We start from the raw sequence: 20,012 nt of genomic DNA, 5'->3' as shown, positions 1-20,012 counted from the left end.
TAGCTTAAAACAGGGAGTAAAGTGGTTTCCTTTCAAAGCTGGAAAGTGATGATTCATGTGGTAGCTGTCACAGTGACAGCTTAACAGCAAAATGTTCATAGCTACTTGACGTTGATTTCAATGTTAAAAATTGGAAAGTATGTTTCTTCACATGCAGTGGAAAACTAAACTGATCAACAAGATTGAAAGTAGCAGTAGATGTGTGAAAATTAGTTTGTGGTTTTCCAGAATTGGTTAAAAAATACCAACCCCCACCCCTCCCATAAAAATCCGAAGACTTCGAACGATTCAGATACTTAAAGGGATATGCCATTCTGAAGCAATATGGCCATAATTCTAAAGTATTCCGTACAAAATAATCCAAATTTTTCTGAATTCTTTTACTGTATTATGCCTTAAATAGATTTAAAAAGAGAATAGCCCAGAATGAAGCTCTGCTATGGTATTCTTTGAGGAAGCTTGTCAGAATGTTCCACAGTCTGGAGCCTTTGGGTTCAATGGATTTGTCGAATTCTATTGCATACCAGAGATAAGTTTAAAAGTTGTTCTGGCACAAGGCGTACATTTCAGGCCATTAAATTATAAAATGTAGTAAATGATATTTTTAAAATTTAGTTATCTCGTTGCTTACTTGTGAAATCATCAGTAATGCTGACAGATGGAAATCAGGTCTAAACATCATACCGTTAACAGCTAAATCTTGCATCAAAATGCTTTTATTTTAGAATGTGTATAGTGACCTTTCACACGGCCCTTCACCTCCGGTATATCATTTAAACATTGGCAAAGGCATTGAAAATTCTGAAAATAAATCCCTTAATGAGACTGGTTGGACAAGCTTTGCAAAGGAAAACTAGACTGTGAAGTGTTGGAATCAGGAAAGAAAGTTCTCGTCTATTAATCACAAATTCCTCAGCCATTCTCCCAGAATTCTAATTTGACGTTGGCTATTTATTGACTAAGAGAATAACCCCCATACCAATCAAAGGTACTATTTAAATGTTTTAACTCTGTGGTGTGAAAGCAGCCTAGCAATCGGTCGACTTCCCGACCAAAACTAGGGGGAAGTTGAGTGACCCGGAGCCACCCGCCAAACCTGGGGGTAACGAGGGTTCCAGGGCGATCAGTGGTTTGTGATCGGGGTGTCCGGGCAGGGGAGATCTAGACTTTCCCGATTCACACTCTTGCTCCTCCTGGCCCCACAAAGGACTGTTTTACTGGTAGTTGCTGCCAGTGCCCTTCTCTTCCAGGTTAAGCTGATGTTAAGGTCCTATTAACATATTTGTAGACATGTATGAGGTTCCCATCGGACTCAGGCGGGCGCCTCGTGCCTGAAAAATCAGGCATTTTAAAATTGGGACGCAGCGGGATTGGAGCGCGTGTTTCATCCTCTCCATTTTCACTGCCCATTTGCCTGATTTCCACAGGGAGTGTAAAGTCTCTCTGGCCTTGCCAACAATCAGCAAACCCAAAAATTGTTAAAATGTGTCCAGCATATTTGTTTTTAAATCAGAGTTTCAATCTCTCACATACCTTCTACATCCTTGAGAACAAAGTGCCATTCAAGTGGTGACATCATTGACCAATGGAAACCAAGTCGGGCGGCTGATCCATCACATCAGTTTCCCACCGGGCAGGGCAGGTCAAAATGACCCTCCATGACCCTGTTGCAAGGCCAAAGTTTCAAGAAACTGGATAGCTTCATTGAATTTAACATCCCCATTATTTGATGATTATTCAGTAGACTTTTTTTTTTAATCCACAGAAGTTCTTTTCCAAGGAAAGTTAAAGATTGACAACAGTACAATGATTCATGTTCGACAATGAAATTGAAATCTAACAAATGGAGGGGAAAGATTTCCTCTAGTGACAAGCAATGTAGTAACCCAGACAGTGAGGGCTTGATTTTAATAGCCCTAAGGAGGCGGGTTTGTTGGGAAAAATCAGGGAAAATGGCTTCAGACACCCAACCTGCCTCCACTCGATTTGCTTGAGTGTCTGTTTAGCCGCTCCCAAACTGAACTGTCTCCAACCAGTGGGACAGGTAGTTAAGGTAGAAACAGGCCAGGTTCAAGGAGACATGATTTGTATGCATTGGTGGAATGCTTTAAAAGCACCCCTGTAACATGGCTGACATTCAAATGCAACAAATTTGCTGTTGTAGGTATGGGATAACATTTTGCACATCTATTGACGTTCTGACTGTTCATGCTGACACCCACCTGCAGTGTGTCATGAATGGAAATATTTCAGGCAACTTCGACTGTGCGCTTGCAAGATTGTTACCTCAAATGAAATCTGTAGCAAGGGGGTGGGAAACATTTATACCCTCTCATCCTGGTTCTCATAATCGGGGGGGTAGCAGCTGCATGGCTCAGCACAGATCTTCCTGGGAAGAGGAGTAGGAGGAGGACGAGGGGAGCCTTGCCTGCCCTGTTGTGACCAATGCAGCATCCCTCCAGTTCACTGCTGCCCGTCAATCAGGGTATGCACAAACTACTGTAAGCTTACTCTTCGACCATAGGTAGCTGTAAAGTCTGTGGGTTATATGGTGAATTAATACACAGACTACAAGAGTAACTTTAACAGGACTTTACTATTCGAAGGTCAGGGCGAATCTGCCCAATCAATCCTTACACAGCACTTATATACCGGTGTGGTCACCACCGGTATTACAGTATACAGTAGCCAAGACAAAGTAGTGCAACCCTTAAAATAGTTCTCTTAAAGGTGGAACGTTACATACACTACAATCCTCCCTTTTTAGGTTAACAATATATACATATTCCCATTAATATAACATCTTAACATATATACAACTTTATGTGAAACAGTTCACAGATTCAGTCTCTCTGGAGGCTTCCGGACTCTGTCCGGATAACGCCTCGGTGGTGTAGTCATTTTCGGTGGTGTAGTAGGTTCTTCTGGCAAGGTCGATTCGGCTTGAAGGACCGTTTCAGGTTCATCGGATTCCAGTATTACCGGATCGGAGGTAGATGCTCTGGTTATCTCTGCTTCAACATTAGACGTATAGAGTTGTGGAGTAGGTTGGGCCTTTGTGGATGATTCTATGATCTGGTCAACATGGCGCCTTATTATGCTTTCACCAATGTCCACGGTATACATCAACGGTCCTAGCCTTTTTCCAATAGTTCCAGGCTGCCATTTCTCGGTACGGTAGTCCCGGGCCAAAACTTGTTGACCTATCTGAAAGGATCTAGTTGGCCTTTCATTCATGCCTTGAAATTGCCGGTTCTCTACGTCCCTTCTGACGTTTGGCTTAATCAAATCCAGCCGGCATCTTATTCTTCTATTGAAAAACATCATGGCGGGAGTTTGGTTTGTGACCGCATGTGTTGCATTCCTGTACGCCAACAAGGAGTTATCTATCTTATGTTGTAGATTTATGTCTTCATTACCCATGGCCTTTATGGCCTTCTTGAAGGTCTGGACAAACCTTTCAGCTAATCCATTGGTGGCGGGATGGTATGGGGCGGACGTATAGTGCTTAACCCCATTGCTTTTTAAGAACTTCCTGAATTCTTCGGACACAAATTGCGGTCCATTATCAGAACAGATCTGTTCCGGCAGCCCATTCCTGGCAAATATGGTCCTTAATACTGTGATGGTTTTTTCCGTGGTGGTGGAGGACATCTTTATTACCTCCGGCCACTTGGAGTGTGCATCCACCGCGATTAAGAACATTGAGTCCATAAATGGACCAGCAAAGTCGATATGTACCCTTTGCCATGGAGATGAGGGCCACTCCCATGGATGCAGAGGAGCTTGTGGTGGCGCGTTTTGGACCTTCTGGCATCCTAGACAGCTCTTGGTTATTTCTTCGATGTCTCCATCAATACCTGGCCACCACACAAACGCTCTGGCTAGGTTCTTCATTTTCACTCCACCCAGATGCCCCTCGTGAAGCTCCTTTAGTACTTTCTGCTGGAGTTTGGGTGGAATCACCACTCTAGATCCACACATCAAGGTTCCTCGGCACACTGACAGCTGTTCTCTTCTGTGCGAAAATGCTGGCAGCATTGGTTCGCCATGTACTGGCCATCCCTCCACCGTTAAATCGTAGACTCGTGAGAGAGTCGGGTCATTTCTTGTTTCCTTTTCGATCATGGAATTTGTTACTGGTAGACATTCCATTATGGTTGAGTGGAACATCTCCACTGGGTCCACTGTAGTCGCCTCTTCTTCCACTGGCAACGGTAGGCGCGATAACCCATCAGCATTTCCATGCTGTTTGGACCTTTTGTATTCGATGTCATATTGGTGTGCCCCTAGTAGAACGGACCACCTCTGTAGCCTTTGTGCTGTCATAGTGGAAACGGCCTTGTTAGGGTTGAATATGGACACCAACGGCTGGTGGTCTGTCAGCAATGTAAACTTCTTGCCCTGCAGGTAATGATTGAATTTCTTTACTCCCCACACAAGGCTGAGAGCCTCCCTATCTATCTGAGCATAATTTCGCTCGGCGGAGGTCAATGATCGGGTCGCAAATGCGACTGGCCTTTCCGAGCCATTTGGTAACTTGTGTGAGAGTACAGCTCCAATACCATAAGGGGAAGCATCACAAGCTAGATGAAGAGGTAGCGTTGGGTTGAAGTGAGCCAACACTTCCTCAGAGGTAATCAATGCCTTGCTTCTGCGAAAGGCCTTCTTACAGTCCTCGCTCCACTTCCATGGTACTTCTTTCCGCAACAGAGCATTCAGCGGATGCAGCACCGTGGATAGATTTGGCAGAAACTTATGGTAATAATTAATCAACCCCAGAAACGACCTCAACTGTGATACATTTTCCGGAGCGGGGGCCTTCACGACCGCTTCGATCTTGTCAGGTGACTTGTGCAGCCCCTCTTGGTCAATGACATGACCGCAGTACGAGATCCGTTTCTGGAAGAACTCACATTTCTGGCGATTAACTCGAAGGCCATATTCCTTCAACCTGGTGAGCACCAGTTTCAAATTTGTGAGGTGTTCCTCCTCGTCTTCTCCCGTAATCAGGATATCGCCCAAGTAACACTGAGTGCTTGGAATACCCTGTAAGACCTGCTCCATGGCCCTCTGCCAAATTGCTGGAGCCGAAGCTACTCCAAAAACCAGTCTATTATATCGATACAAGCCTCTGTGCGTGTTGATTGTGAGATACTGGCGTGACTCTTCCTCGACCTCCATCTGTAAATACGCTTGCGCCAGGTCTATCTTGGTGAAGTGTTTCCCGCCAGACAATGAAGCAAAGATATCCTCAATCCGCGGAAGCGGGTATTGTACCATGTGAAGCACCGGATTAACTGTGATCTTGAAGTCTCCGCAGATGCGGACCGTCCCCGGTCCCCCTGGCTTGTTACTTGATGAAGACTTCATGACGGGAACAATGGGCGTGGCCCACTCACTCCAGTCCACCTTCGACAGTACGTTCAAGCTCCTCCAGTTCTGCCTCCACAGCAGGTCGTATCGCGTAAGGTACCGATCTGGCTTTGAAAGATTTTGGGCTTGCATGTTCTGCAATCTTGATTTTTGCCTTAATTCCTCTCAGTGTTCCCAGTCCCTGCTGGAATACCTCTTTAGCCTTGTCCAATATTCTGGACAACCGTTCAGGTTTGACATCTTTCTTTCCGAAATCTACCGTCATTGTGTTTAGTGAGTGCCAGTCTATCTTTATTTTCCTGATCCACTCCCGTCCCAGAAGTGGTGGACCTCCCTCGGGTAGTACATATAAGTCCATTCCTTGGTGATCTTTGCCCTTGTGTCTCACCTGGACTCTTATCTTTCCGATGGGGTATACTTTATGCCCCGTGTATGTCTGCAATACTATCTCCGTATCCCGTAGGGGAATATGTTTGAATAACTTTTTGTAATCTTGTTTATTCATGACCGTCAACGCCGATCCGGTGTCCACTTCCATCTTCACTTGGACTTTTGCAATCTGCAGTGTGACCCAGATAGTTTGTCGGTCAGCTTCTTTACTCACATTGTGAATCCTCAGACTACCCAGTTCCTTGCTGTTGGGGTCTGAATCCGAATTCAGTTCATCTGGACTCTTCAGTCACCTTATGTACCTTTCTGTACTTCTTCTGCGGTGACTTATTGTTGCTGGTCTTCTTTCCTGACCGGCATACTTTAGCTATGTGACCAAGTTTGCCACATTTTCTACATTCCTGGTTTTTAAACCAGCATTGGTTCTGGTCGTGTGTTGTCTTCCCACAACGGTAACATTTTGTTGTACCCGAAGTCATTTGATCCACACTGAGTACCGCTGTCTTCAGCTGCATTTCCGCCGTGCCTCTCGCTGCGGCTTCGTGCGATGCTGCAATAAGGACAGGCTTATCAAGTGTAAGATCGTTCTCTTCGAGCAGTCGCTTTTGTGTTCCTTCCTTCGACATCCCGCACACGAACTTGTCTCTCAGTGCCTCTGTCAGATTTACCCCAAACTGACAGTATTTTGCTAGCCTACGCAGTTCAACCAGGTACTCCGCGTTGCTTTCCTCCTTTAGTTGCGTTCTCCCGTAAAATTTAGCTCGTTCCGCTAACATCAGTGGTGTGGGGTTCACATGATCCTTCAGGACAGCAACAATATTAGCGAAAGACTGATCCGCCGGTTTAGCTGGTGATAGAAGATGCTTCAATAACCCGTATGTCTTCGCACCCATTGAGTTTAGTAAGGTTAGAGCTTTATCATAATTTGCTATCTTATTGACCTTACAATATATCTCGATGCGTTCTACATACGTGGTCCAATCTTCCACATCAGAATCGAATTTGTTGATGTTGCCACGCTTAGGCATCTTCACAATCTTCCTGAGAAACAACAACGAAATTTTTCTTTAACTTTTTTTTTTCCAAAAATGGCGGTTTTCCGCGCTTGTCTTCTTCCCCGCCCACTTTCAAAATGGCGGTTTCCCGCTCCTGTCTTCTTCTCCGCCTACTGGCGGGAGGGGTAAGCTTTTCCCTCGGGCGACGACCGCTGGCTTTCGGGGTTCACAGCCTGCGCGCCGGCTTCAGTGCGTTCTTTGTTCCCTTTTCTCGGCAGGGCAACCGGCGCTGGGGACAACCCGTTGACGGCGAACAGTTCCAGCCGCTGGCTGAATCTCCTCGGTCTCCCTCGCTCGGCTCTGTCTCTCCCGCTCGCTCGGGCTCTGTCTCTCCCTCAGCGGCTTCCAATCGCACCTCCCAGCCCTCTCGCAGTCCGGTCCTTTCCTCCCCCGGCTGCGGCTGAGTTCTCTGCGGTTTCTTATTTTTATTTCTTCCCGCGCCTTACGATCCCGGTCGCAGCACCTCGCGGCCTCGGTAGCTGCCCGGCCTTTCGCCGGTCGCGGTCGAGCTGTCTCACGACGCTGTTGCATCTCCCAGCCTGCTTGTAGCCTGGTCTCTCACACCGGCTGCGTTCCCGCTGGTAGCCCGGTCTCTCACACCGGCTGCATTCCCGCTTGCACCGCGGCTTCCGTGCCCCACGCTGCCCCAGTCTCAGCGCCTCTGGGCCCGACTTCTGTCCGGCTCATTTCCCCCCGACCGTGGTCGAGTTCACCACCCTTCCTCCGTTCTTTTTTTTTATTTTCCCCCTACTCACAGTCAACGTGGCCGACTTGCTTCTCGTGGCTGATCGGCTCACTCACCACCGTGGCAGAAGGGACGATCACTGCCTGTTGCTGATGGAAGGCTTCGTGTCTGAATTCTTCCTTCTTCCTTGCTCTGCAGACTCGAGTCTTCTCTCAGCAGAATGACGAGGGCGGGTGCCTCCTCTCGACGCTCGTTAACTGCTTCGGATGTATCGCTGCCGCAGGGTAAGATCGAACTCGTCGCCACTGTAAAGTCTGTGGATTATATGGTGAATTAATACACAGACTACAAGAGTAACTTTAACAGGACTTTACTATTCGAAGGTCAGGGCGAATCTGCCCATTCAATCCTTACACAGCACTTATATACCGGTGTGGTCACCACCGGTATTACAGTATACAGTAGCCAAGACAAAGTAGTGCAACCCTTAAAATAGTTCTCTTAAAGGTGGAACGTTACATACACTACAGTAGCCACCATATGGCTCTGTAATTGCAGGCGACACTTGTCCAACGTCATACTTAATCTCTGCTATACCCTCTTATTTCCTATCACTTTTACCATCAGCATTACAAATGCAAGTCGCCCTGAGCCCTCAATGTGCTTTTGCCATTTCCCAGAACACATAGGCCACACAATTTGTCTTTAAAATATGACAAAATATACCAGCAAGAGTCAGAAAAAAAGAAACATTACCCAAGTGAGTCCCCTTGTGACTATAGGTGTTTAATAAGAACATAAGAACATAAGAAATAGGAGCAGGAGTAGGCCAATCGGCCCCTCGAGCCTGCTCCACCATTCAATAAGATCATGGCTGATCTGATCCTAACCGCCAATCCACTATCACAGAACCATCTCCTGAATCTAACAGAATTAAACACACGAAATAGGAGCAGGATCAGGCTACCCACAGGGCCATGTCCGATCCGAACCTAGACTCATGTCCAATTTCCTGCCCGCTCCCCGTAACCTTTAATTCCCTTTACTTCTAGGAAACTGTCTATTTCTGTTTTAAATTTATGTAATGATGTAACTTCTACAGCTTTTTGGGGCAGCATATTCCATGGACCTACCACCCTCTGAGTGAAGTAGTTCCTCCTCATCTCAGTTTTGAAAGAGCAGCCCCTTATTCTAAGACTATGCCCCCTAGTTCTAGTTTCACCCATCATCGGGAACATCTTCCCCGCATCCACCCGATCCAACCCCTTCACAATCTTATATGTTTCAATAAGATCGCCTCTCATTCTTCTGAACTCCAATGAGTAGAGTCCCAATCTACTCAACCTCTCCTCATATGTCCATCCCCTCATCCCCGGGATTAACCGAGTGAACCTTCTTTGTACTGACTCGAGAGCAAGTATGTCCTTTCTTAAGTATGGACACCAAAACTGTACACAGTATTCCAGGTGCGGTCTCACCAATACCTTGTACAACTGAAGCAATAACTCCCTATTTTTATATTCTATCCCCCTAGCAATGAAAGCCAACATTCCATTGGCCTTCTTAATCACTTGCTGCACCTGCATACTAACCTTTTGAGTTTCGTGCACCAGGACCCCTAGATCCCTTTGTACTTCAGTACTTTCCAGTTTCTTGCCATTAAGATAATAACTTGCTCTACGATTTTTCCTGCCAAAGTGCATAACCTCACACTTTCCAGTATTGTATTCCATCTGCCAAATCTCTGCCCACTTACTTAGCCTGTCTATGTCCCCTTGCAGGTTTTTTATGTCCTCCTCACTCACTACTTTCCCTCCCATCTTTCTCTTACGTGTGCTTCTACATGGTGCTTCCCCGGTGGCTTCAGCAGATGTAGAGGCACCTTGCTGACTAGGATATTGCTCCTGCTTAGACGCCTTTGGCGGGGGTCCTCTGGGTTTGGGAGCCCGGGAGGGATCTTCAACAGTCTGCTCTTCCTGCGGCTGTGCAGGGGCTGAAATGGAAGGAGTGCAGCGAAGATTCACCAGGCTGATACCTGGGATGGCAGGAATGATGTATGAGGAGAGATTGTGTCGATTGGGCTTATACTCACTGGAGTTTAGAAGATTGAGAAGGGATCTCATCGAAACCTATAAAATTCTGTCAGGCCTGGACAGATTAGATGCAGGAAGGATGTTTCTGATGGCCGGGGAGTCCAGAACCAGGGGTCATAGTCTAAGGATAAGGGGTAAGCCATTTAGGACTGAGATGGAGGAGGAATTTCTTCACCCAGAGAGTGGTGAACCTGTGGAATTCTCTGCCACAGAGGGCAGTGGAGGCCAGTTCATTAAATATATTCAAGAAGGAGTTGAATATATTTCTTAAGGCTAAAGGGATCAAGGGATATGGGGAGAAGGCAGGGACAGGGTACTGAATTTGGATAATCAGCCATGATCTCATTGAATGGCAGAGCAGGCTCGAGGGGCCGAATGACCTACTCCTGCTCCTATCTTCTTTGTTTCTATGAAATGGCCATCTAAGTTGTCTCTGCAAAATGGATCTCTGACCGAGGGCTCTGCAGTGGCATGGTCATGTGAGCGCTTTAAGAGGAGCCCACACTTCCTTCTGTCCTGCCAACAACATCCCTCTCGTGGGTCAGCTGCACCTCAGTGCTGGCAAGTGGCAGGAGAGCACCTTGCTGCACTTCAGGGGGGCCATGAGGACTCGTATCTGCACTGGCAGTCCTCAAAAGGATGTCCATGAAGCTCTGGTCTCTCTGCTCAATAGCTGCCCATCGCTTCTCCAGAGATGTAATTCTATTCTGAACAGTCACCATGTTTTCCTGACTCTAGCCATCCTTTCCACGGACGTTGCCATCCTATCCATTATGGTGCGTTCATGTGCCATTGCCTCCACCACGGCAGTGCTGATGTTACAGATGGACTCCTCCATTCTCTCCACACTTGCACTAACCCTGGAGGCATACCCTTCCAGAGACTCCTACACTTGTTCCTGTATTTCACGAACTGCTCTTTTTCTGAATGGCCCCAGAGGCAAAGCATCTGCATGCAGCTCAGCAGAGCTGGGAGAGTCCTGCAACCTCCGCAGAGGACTCTCCACTGCTGTCGCTGTCTTCACCATCTGCTGATGCTCACTTGTACGCTGTGATAGACCAGGTGGCAAAACTACTCTAACTCACAATGGCCCCACCGAGGTGTGGGTTGCTGCGCTGGTGCTGGGTGCGCTAAGTCCTGGTGACGCTGGTCCCTCAGTGGCTACAGGTTCCTCTGAGATATCCAGCTCTTCATCCTGGATCATGGGGAGGGGGCAGTCGATGGTCCTGTGGGAGAGTGAATTAGACATCTGATATTGATGTAGCAGACACATTCTTTTGAGCAGATGATACAAAGCAATCCTCTATGAACATATTCCATTGCTTTCTGAGAGGGATGAAACTCTATTATTTCACCAGCTTCCTCTAGTGTGCCCGTCTTTCCATCGCCCACTTCCAGGTCCTCACCACCTCCAACAATCTCGTGTGCAGCCTCCTCAGCATTGGTCAATGTTGCTAGGGTAGGTGTTCCTCCTCCAGTCATTGCTCTCTCCCTCTTATTGTGGGCTAATATTTCCTGCAAGGAGGGACACAAGCGGTGCTTCAGCAACAGTGATGGAGTGAGTGTGATTAATCCCTACCATAGAAGCTTTGAGTGAGACGAAGATGGGATAAGGTGCCAAGAGGAAGGTAGCTCTCTGTGCGTTGTTAGTTGTCACTGCATGACAGCGAGAGCGAGTCTAAGGGGTGCATAGGCAGGATGCTGAAGTGATTCAGTGCAGAGACAGAGATGGATTAGAAAGGGTGCAAGGGAAGTAAGAGTAAGGTGGGATGTGAAGGAGGAGGCTTACAATGCAGAGTGCTGGTGATGAGAAGATAAGGGAAGCAGAGTGAAGGCAAGTGAGATAGGATACTCACTTTTGATGTTCGCACAAGATCATTAAACCTTTTGTGGCACTGGATCCATGACCGTGAACAAATGGACCTTGCGCTCACCTCCTGAGCAATGCGCAACCAGGCTGCCTTGGTCTGCTGAGGAGGCTTCCTCCAGCCCTCAGGAGGGAAGAGAATCTCCCTGCGCCCTCTGACAGCATCCACAAGAACTTGGAGGGACTCATCATTAAAACGAGGAGCTCCTTGCCTCTGGAAGAAGTCATAGCTTTGAAAAGAAGTGCAGGAAACCACAATGGAAAGGCTCAGGCTGGATGGCAGCTTTAAAAGCAGCTGCTATTATGACATCATCAGAGGCGGCCAGCCGACCCGATCCCACTCATTGGACCGGCCAGCGCGCCTCCATGAAATTAACGAGCTAGTTTAATAAAAATCGCAACTTTGCAACTGTCCCGCCGGAAGCGGCTCCTGAACCCGCCCACCATGCAACCTGACTCCAACCCGCCTCGGGAATTAAAATAGAGCCCTGAGTGTTCACAGACAGAGAGGCTATTACAGCCAAGCTCAATACTCCGTTTGTCTGACATCCAACAATGGGAAATTACACCAGTTTACTTTGACTATTTCACATTTATTCTGGCCAATAAAACCTGTACAGTACTAAACTACATCCAGTTCATAATTAAAGGGTGGTTTTAATCTGTTAATCAATTTGTCCAAATCATCTACAGTGACTAAAATGTATTGGTACCTGCAGAATTTGGACCCAATGAGAATAGATTTAATAAACACTTGATTGGAGAGATCAGGATCACTCAGAAAGGAAGAGTAAAAATGCCAATAAATTCATTGAGGCAGTCAGTGATGGTTCTCGCACAATATTTGAGGCAGGATAACAGGTTTAGACCCAAATGTATTGGGATAGGCAGCTAGGAATCTACTAACATTACAATGGGGTAGACAGCCTGGGTATTAACCTTATGGGGCAGAGCACACACTCGTGACTGAACATGCCTGGTTGTCATTCCAATGAAATGAATCGAATTAAAATCAGGCGTGTTCTGTTAGGGACGTGTGATCTGCCCCACCAGATAAGTCCCAGGGGTGAAGACACAATTCTACCCCATTGTATTGTTAGATTTTATATTGTTGTCAAAGCCAAGGCCAAAAAGAAGTGACAGAAGACTTTGGAAAAGCCGATTTTGAAGTTCTGAAAAGAACGTGAGGAAAAAGTAACGGGAAATGGTTTTTAAAAATAGAACGACAGAAGAAAAGGGGAATTTACAGGATGAGGAAAGAAAGTAGATTCTGTTTTTAAAAAGAGAAGCATAGCAGGACTTGGGCTACAGTGATTTAACAAGGAGGTTAGGAGATATCTAAAAATAGAAATACTTTTAAAGAAATACTTGTACATAGAAGGGAACAGAAATGAGGGGTTTAGGATTCATGCAAAAGACAACTGCAGGTAACAAAGGAAAGTATTAGAAAAGATAAGAGGAAAATCGACTCATTGCAGATGGCAGCAAGAGGATGCAAACATTTTACAACTATATAAATTTAGAAGGAATGCTAGATATAAGTAGGACGATTAAGGGGTAAATTAAGTAAAACTATTACAGCAGATCAGGATATGGCAGATATCTTTGAATGGATTTTTCAAATTGGTTTCATAAAAGAGGACAATAGACAAATTTTGTCCAGATGATGCATTGTGGAAGGAAGTATGAGGAGAGGCAATATAAATTAAATTTAAGAGGGGTGCAGGACCAGAGAGAAGGTGGCAAGACAAGTTGATAAGGCTGTTAAAAAAGCATATGGCTTTATAAATAGAGGCATAGAGTACAAAAACAACGAAGTTATGGTAAACTTTTATAAATCACTGGTTAGGGACCATTCCAATTCTGGGCACCACACTTTTATGAAGGATGTCAAAGGCTTGAAGAGAGTGTAGGGAAGATTTACCAGATTGGTACCAGGAATGAGCAACTTCAGTTATGTGTAGAGAATGGAGAAGCTGGGATTGTTCTCCTTTAGAGCAGAGAAGGTTAAGGAGAGACTTAATAGAGGTGTTCAAAATTATGAGGGGTTTTGATAGAGTAAGTAAGGGGAAACTGTTTCCAGTGGGAGAGGGTTCCGTAACCAGAGGACACAGATTTAAGATCATTGGCAAAAAAGCCAGGGGGAGATGAGGAGAAATTATTTTACGCAGTGAGTTGTTATGATCTGGAATGCACAGCCTGAAAGGGCGGTGGAAGCAGATTCAAAAGTAACTTGCAAAAGGGAATTGGATAAATACTTGAAAAGGAGAAATTTGCAGGGCAGTGGGGAAAGAGCAGGGGAGTGGGCCTAATTGGATAGCTCTTTCAAAGAGCTGGCACAGGCACAATGGGCCGAATGGCCTCCTATGCTGTATGATTCTATGATATTCTAGTAATTGATAGGGTGAAATGATCAGGGAGACTTGGACTAATTATGTAAGCATATACACAACTTAATAATGACTGTGTCATGCAGAAACTGGGAAAATTAAATATACACAAGGCTTCTGGGCCAGATGGGATACAGGTTAGTGCCCTCAAAGAATTAAAGGAGGAAATAGATTGCTATTTTTGCAGAGCTCCATAAATACTGAAGTAGTTTATGAGTAATGGAGCATAGCAAATATTCCAGTATTTATAAGAGGAGCAAGGCAAAATCCTGGCAATTACAGGTCAGTTAACCTAACATACATTGTGATCAAAATACTTAAGGTCATTAAATGAGATGCTGTAAAGTAACATTAAGAGCAAAGAGGTAGCATAGGAAGTAATGAGAAGTAATGGGCCATATCTTAAAAACCTACTGGAATTCTTTGAGGAAGTAACTAAGCTAGTGCAGAAGGATAATTCAGTAGAGGTAGTTTACTTAGATTTCCAAAAAGTTTCACGTGGAAACAGTAAGAGAAGCTTAAGGGCCAAGAAACTGTTACTAGATTTGTTGGATTGAAATCTGGTTTAACAACAGAATACAGAAACTAGTGGCAAATGGAAAATGCTGTGCCTGGAAAATAGTAACAAATGCTGATCCACAGGAATCTATACTATGACCCCTATTCACAATATTTATGAATAGGAACAGGAAGAGGCCATCCAGTCCCTCAAGCCTGTTCCACCATTCAATTGGATCATGGCTGATCTGTACCTCAACCCCATTTATCCGCCTTGGTTCCATATCGCTTGATGCTCTTACCTAACAAAAATCTATCTAGCTCAGTCTTGAAAGCTCCAATTGACTACCAGCATCCACAGGTTTTTGGGTGCGAGTGTTCCAGATTTCTACTACTCTTTGTGTGAAGAAGTGCTTCCTAATTTCATTCCTGTTCTTTTCATACAATTGATGGCCTTTCATGGGCCCACAGTAAAGAAGACATTTTGGGTTATTTATAAATGTGTTTACGATTTTACTACATTTGGCCCACAGAGGATAAATAAATTAGCAAGAACTGGCACAAAGGCTTGTGAAGACCAAAGTGCCATTAGGAAATAAAGAAAAGATAGCAAAAAGGTCTCAGAAATGACCTGAAAACATTTACCAGAATCACTGTGGGGCTTTCAAACGCTGTCCACCTGAAAGGCCGTATTGAGGCCACCGACTCGACAGGTTTCCTGGGCGCACTTGGTATCCAGCACATCCACCAGCCATAAAATGCAGCCTTGTCCTTGCTTGCCCCCTTTTGAATATCCTAATGAAATTCCCACCTGCTTGGGACAGGACCTTCTATTTCCTGATCAGAAATTGGTGCGGAACCAAATTTAGGCAACAATCTAGCAAAACTGATTGTGCTTGAATTTGCTCTGTTTATGCCCCAAAAAGAGTGGATATACCTGAGACTAAAATTGGCACCTACAAGATTGGTTCACAAAGTGGCACAAGGTGTTAATTTGGCTCAGTTGGTAGCACTCTAACCTTTGAGTGAAGTGCTTTGGGACATTGCTAAGGCAATGATAATGGCTCAGAACTTCGGGTCTCCACGGGTGAGTACACACAGGGTACTCACCCGTAGGCCCAATGGAAGTGCCAGTTTCCTGCATGCGCGGGAAACCGGCACTTCCATTCCCCTGAAAGAAGGGGTTCAGAGTTCGAATGCATGCGCAGGAGAGGCTGCGCGTGCGCATCGAACTTACGTTGTATTTGCAGGTTTTCCCAGGAGGGTAAGTCTCCAGAAGTTACACAGTTAAAAAGCAGGCGTAAGGTGAATTAATTAAAATTAAAACATTTTTTCCACAGGTTTATTATTTTTAAATACTTTAAAGAAAGGTAAGTTTATTTTTAGCCCCGTTAGAAAATTTAAAAAAAATTTCAAAAATTTAAATTATTGTTTAAAATAGTTATTTCATGTAATTTATAGTTTATTTAAAAAATGTGATGTTTTTTTTAATTTATTTGAAGATTTAGTGATGTTTTGGGGCCCGTAGTATTTATAAGTTTTGACAGCTCTTCCTGTCAAACTTATGAATGGGCATTTCCCTGCTCCGATTGGCTCCCCATGGCCCACATGGTCCCAGGGGACGCATCGAACTAACTGCGCCCCTGGGATGCGCAAGCACTGCGCGTCGGCAGTTGGAGCAGGCCCAGGATCGGAATTCCACAGGGGCCCACAGCTCAATGGCCGGCGCGCAAGGTAAGTGCAGGTCGGGGGCTTACACCCGCGGGAAGCCCCCGACCCAAATTTCTGGACCATTGTGTTGTATGATGCAAGTGTAATGTATCCAAGTTTGCTGACAATACAAAGCTAGGTGGGAAAGTTAGCTGTGAGGAGGACACAAAGAGCCTGCAAAGGGATATAGACAGGTTAAGTGAATGGGCAAGAAGGTGGCAGATGGAGTATAATGTGGGAAAATGTGAGGTTATTCACTTTGGTAGGAAGAATAGAAAAACAGAATATTTTTTAAATGGTGAGGAACTATTAAATGTTGGTGTTCAGAGATATGTAGGTATCCTTGTACAGGAAACACAGGAGAGTTAGCATGCAGGTTCAGCAAGCAATTAGGAAGGCAAATGGAATGTTGGCCTTTAGAGCAAGGGGATTGGAGTACAAGAATAAGGAAGTCTTGCTACAATTGTACAGGGCTTTGTTGAGACCACACCTGAAGTACTTGTGCACAGCTTTGGTCTCCTTATCTGAGGAAGGATATACTTACCTTAGAGGTGGTGCAACAAAGGTTCACTAGATTGTTCCCTGGGATGAGGGGGTTGTCCGATGAGGAGAAATTGAGTAGATTGGGCCTATACTCTCTGGAGTTTAGAAGAATGAGAGGTGATCTCATTGAAACATATAAAATACTGAGGGGGATTGACAGGGTAGAAGCTGAGAGGTTGTTTCCCCTGGTTTGAGAGTCTAGAACTAGGGGGCATAGTCTCAGGATAAGGGGTCGGCCATTTAAGACTGAGATGAGGAGGAGTTTCTTCACTCAGAGGGTTGTGAATCATTGGAATTCTCTACCCCAGAGGGCTGTGGATACTGAATCGTTGAATATATTCAAGGCTGAGATAGATACATTTTTGGACTTTAGGGGAATCAAGGGATATGGGGATAGGGAGGTAAAGTGGAGTTGATGTCGATGATCAGCCATGATCTTATCGAATGGCGGAGCAGGTTTGAGGGGCCATATGCTCCTAATTCTTATGTTCTTAAGTTCTTTTTTCCTTTCTCACACCAGGTAAAATTACACAGCATAGAAACATGACACAGTCTTTCAGGAGGTTCAAATGTACCGTTGTTGCTATTGCAGCCATAACCCTCGGCAAGATTCATGGTAGCAAGATCTGTTTTGTAAACAGTTCTTACTGTGCAATAAAGGTAATATGGTAACAAACATCATTCTGGGATAAAGTCTATTTTAAATTAAGATGTTTGTAATAACTAAAAGATTACACAATAGTGTAACAAATGTAGAAAGGATCCGCTATATACCTGTGTACTACAGTGATTGAACTTATCCATGGGTGATTTTACAGTTCATATTCAAAATATTGATGGAAACATCAGTTGTACACATTTTCTCAGGCCAGAACTTCTGATTGCTTATTTTCCCCTTGCAGAATTAAAATTCTTCCAGATCGGGCCTTGCAAATACTTGCGCCAAATGAGTCTGATGCGGGAGTCTACACTTGCACCGCCACCAGCCCGATTGGTTTGGATTCCCTGTCATCCAAAGTTGCAGTAACAGGTTTGCTATAATTATAATAAATCACCTGTTCCTTCCCAAAAAGATGAATTTGTCTTCATTTCCTGAGGTAATTGACAGCCTTACCAGTTTATGCAGTGACACTTTTATCACTTTCCATTAGGGACATTAAAAACTCATTGGTAAAGATTTCAATTGTCCGGTCAGTTGAACCACAAGGGTAGCTGTAAACAAAGCATTAAACTACAACTCATGGAATCTTAGAAACTACAACTGTTGATATAAATGATAATGTAAACAGAAAGGAGATACTTGCACTAATTTCCATTGTTTTGTTTTGGAAAAGTGGTTCATTAATTGAAGTTTCCTGGATATTTAGCGGTTACACACAATACCATCTGTTTTATTTTGCATAGGGAAGCCAGTAATTAGAGTGTCCAAACATGATTTGGTGAACATTAATTCAACATCTGTCAGTGTGGCTGTGGGAAGTGTTGTGAAAGCAAGGTTGAGAGCCAATATCACAATCATGTGCCAAGCCAATGGTAAGACTGCCTTTAAATTAATACATACTGTTTCAAATGACAATGAAACAAATAATTATCTGGAAATGTTTTACGTATAAAGTTTTAAGAGTGGAGCTTTCTCACGACTTGTATGTTACAAGAAATGATCCGAATGTATCCGAGGAATTAATTCTCAGCCCCATGGCAGAATTGTATTTCCACTAAACACTAAACTGATCATAGTTTGCTTCTTAATAAGATATTCCTTCTGGGAGGTGGTTAAATAGTATCATAAAAATGGGACAAACTTGTTAGTCCCAAAATTATAAGGCCTAGAAATTCAGTGGGCCTTGCGCCCACTTAGCGCCTAAAGAGGTCTTTTGCGCCGGCGGGATGGTAGCGCGGAAATTGAGTGCAGCGGTATTGGCGGCGGTAGCCGTTAGCGCTGCGCCGGGACCGATGACATCATCGGTGTGCGCGGTGGCCCGTAACGCCCCAAAACCGCGCCGATCCCCATATTTATTTGCGGCCGCCTCCTCCGAAGCGGGCGCAAACAGCGACCAGAAAACGGGGCCGTCCTGCTGCCATAGTGGGGCGCTTTAAAGCGGAAGGTGCGGCCGGCCGCTTTTTCGGCGGCCGCCTGCCCGCACCTCCTTCCCCGGCCTCCTCCACCCCCCCCCGCGGCATTGCCGGCTGGTTTCCGTGGAGCCCGGCACTTCTCCGTTGTGCCGGGCTCTTTTGCCGGCACTCGCGATCGGGGCTCCGGCCGTTGCAGGCACCTCCCCCTTAAGAGAAGGAGGAGGCCTGCAGTACCGCAGCCTGCCGCACCGCATCGGGTGGCGCTGCGGCAACTAGCGCGCCGATATTCAGTTGCAGCGCCCCAAACGGAGGCGGGCACACCCTGGTATAGCGCCCGCTTCCGAATTGGGGCGCAGAAGACGAATATACGGCGTGCACTAATGCCTCCCCGCCCAGCGCTAACTTTTGGGCGCGAGCGAGCTGCCCGCGCCCAAGTGAATTTCTAGGCCTAAGATTCTTAAGGGACAAAGTTGTTGTAGTTCTGCTGTTTACACCAGAATTGCACCTGATTTAAGTTAAGCTTGTAGTAAAGTGGTCAAGTTACCCACGTGAGTCTCAGACCAGGAAGTGGTTGAGTTCACAGGCTTTGAATGTCTATGAACTTTGTCTGAAGTATCAGCTTCTGCAGCCATTGGAAGAATCTTTTCTCAGCTGTGGCACTGGGAATGGATTCTGCGAGCTGCCTTTCAGCAGTTTCAGGCAGGAAATTCGTTTGCTTCCTGCCCTTGGTAAAGGAGCTCTCACCATGGTGTTCACTACAGGCATCCCCATATATGTCCGATAATGGAGGCAGAACAGGAGCGGGGGAAGAATAACAGAGGTACACGGGAGAAGGCTACATAAAAGGAGAAGATCAACTAGAAAGTACCTTTCACCAGAGTCTTCAGATCATGGTGCTTCCTCCATGATATCACAGAAAAGATCTGTTTCATTGGCATTAGTTCAGTAGGGAGGCATAAACGGAAAACTGTCTCCTGTTGCAAATTGACATTCTCTCAAACACAAAAACAGAGAACACACTTCAGAACACTGAACTTCATATGAAAGTGGTTTCACTGTGAACATATATATTTTTCACTGTGCTTCACTCCTCTCTGTACTGTCCTGGCCCCTGTCCTAGTCCCTATCCTGTGCAATGGTGATACCGAGGACCAGGGAGGCAAGTAGTTCCTGGCTCTGCTGTGGTATCATGAGCTTCTTGGCACTAAGGTGACCCTGGTATTGGGGCTTTTGAGTCCTGGAGGGCTCCTCAGCAGGATCCTCACCATTGTAGGTGTATGAACAGCCTGGTCTTGTATTCTGACACCTACATGAGAGCAGGAATCTGAGAGG

At 45.5% G+C, this 20,012-nt stretch overlaps 1 protein-coding gene across 1 annotated transcript in view; it reads left to right on the top strand.

Annotated features, from left to right (window-relative positions):
* Positions 1-18,015: 18,015 nt before the first annotated feature.
* Positions 18,016-20,012, top strand: part of LOC147124689 (ADAMTS-like protein 1) — a 111,558-nt gene continuing 109,561 nt past the window's right edge. The window contains exon 1 of the mRNA XM_085991610.1: positions 18,016-18,140. Within this exon, the coding sequence (XP_085847736.1) occupies positions 18,125-18,140 (16 nt within the window). The 5' untranslated portion in view covers positions 18,016-18,124. The remainder of the gene's footprint in view (positions 18,141-20,012) is intronic.

Source organism: Somniosus microcephalus, chromosome 1, assembly GCF_052327205.1.
Source record: "Somniosus microcephalus isolate GS21.2 chromosome 1, FLI_Smic_1.0, whole genome shotgun sequence".
Lineage (NCBI taxonomy): Eukaryota > Metazoa > Chordata > Chondrichthyes > Squaliformes > Somniosidae > Somniosus > Somniosus microcephalus.
Note: the sequence above shows the minus strand (reverse complement) of the source record. Positions and strands in the feature narration are given on the sequence as shown.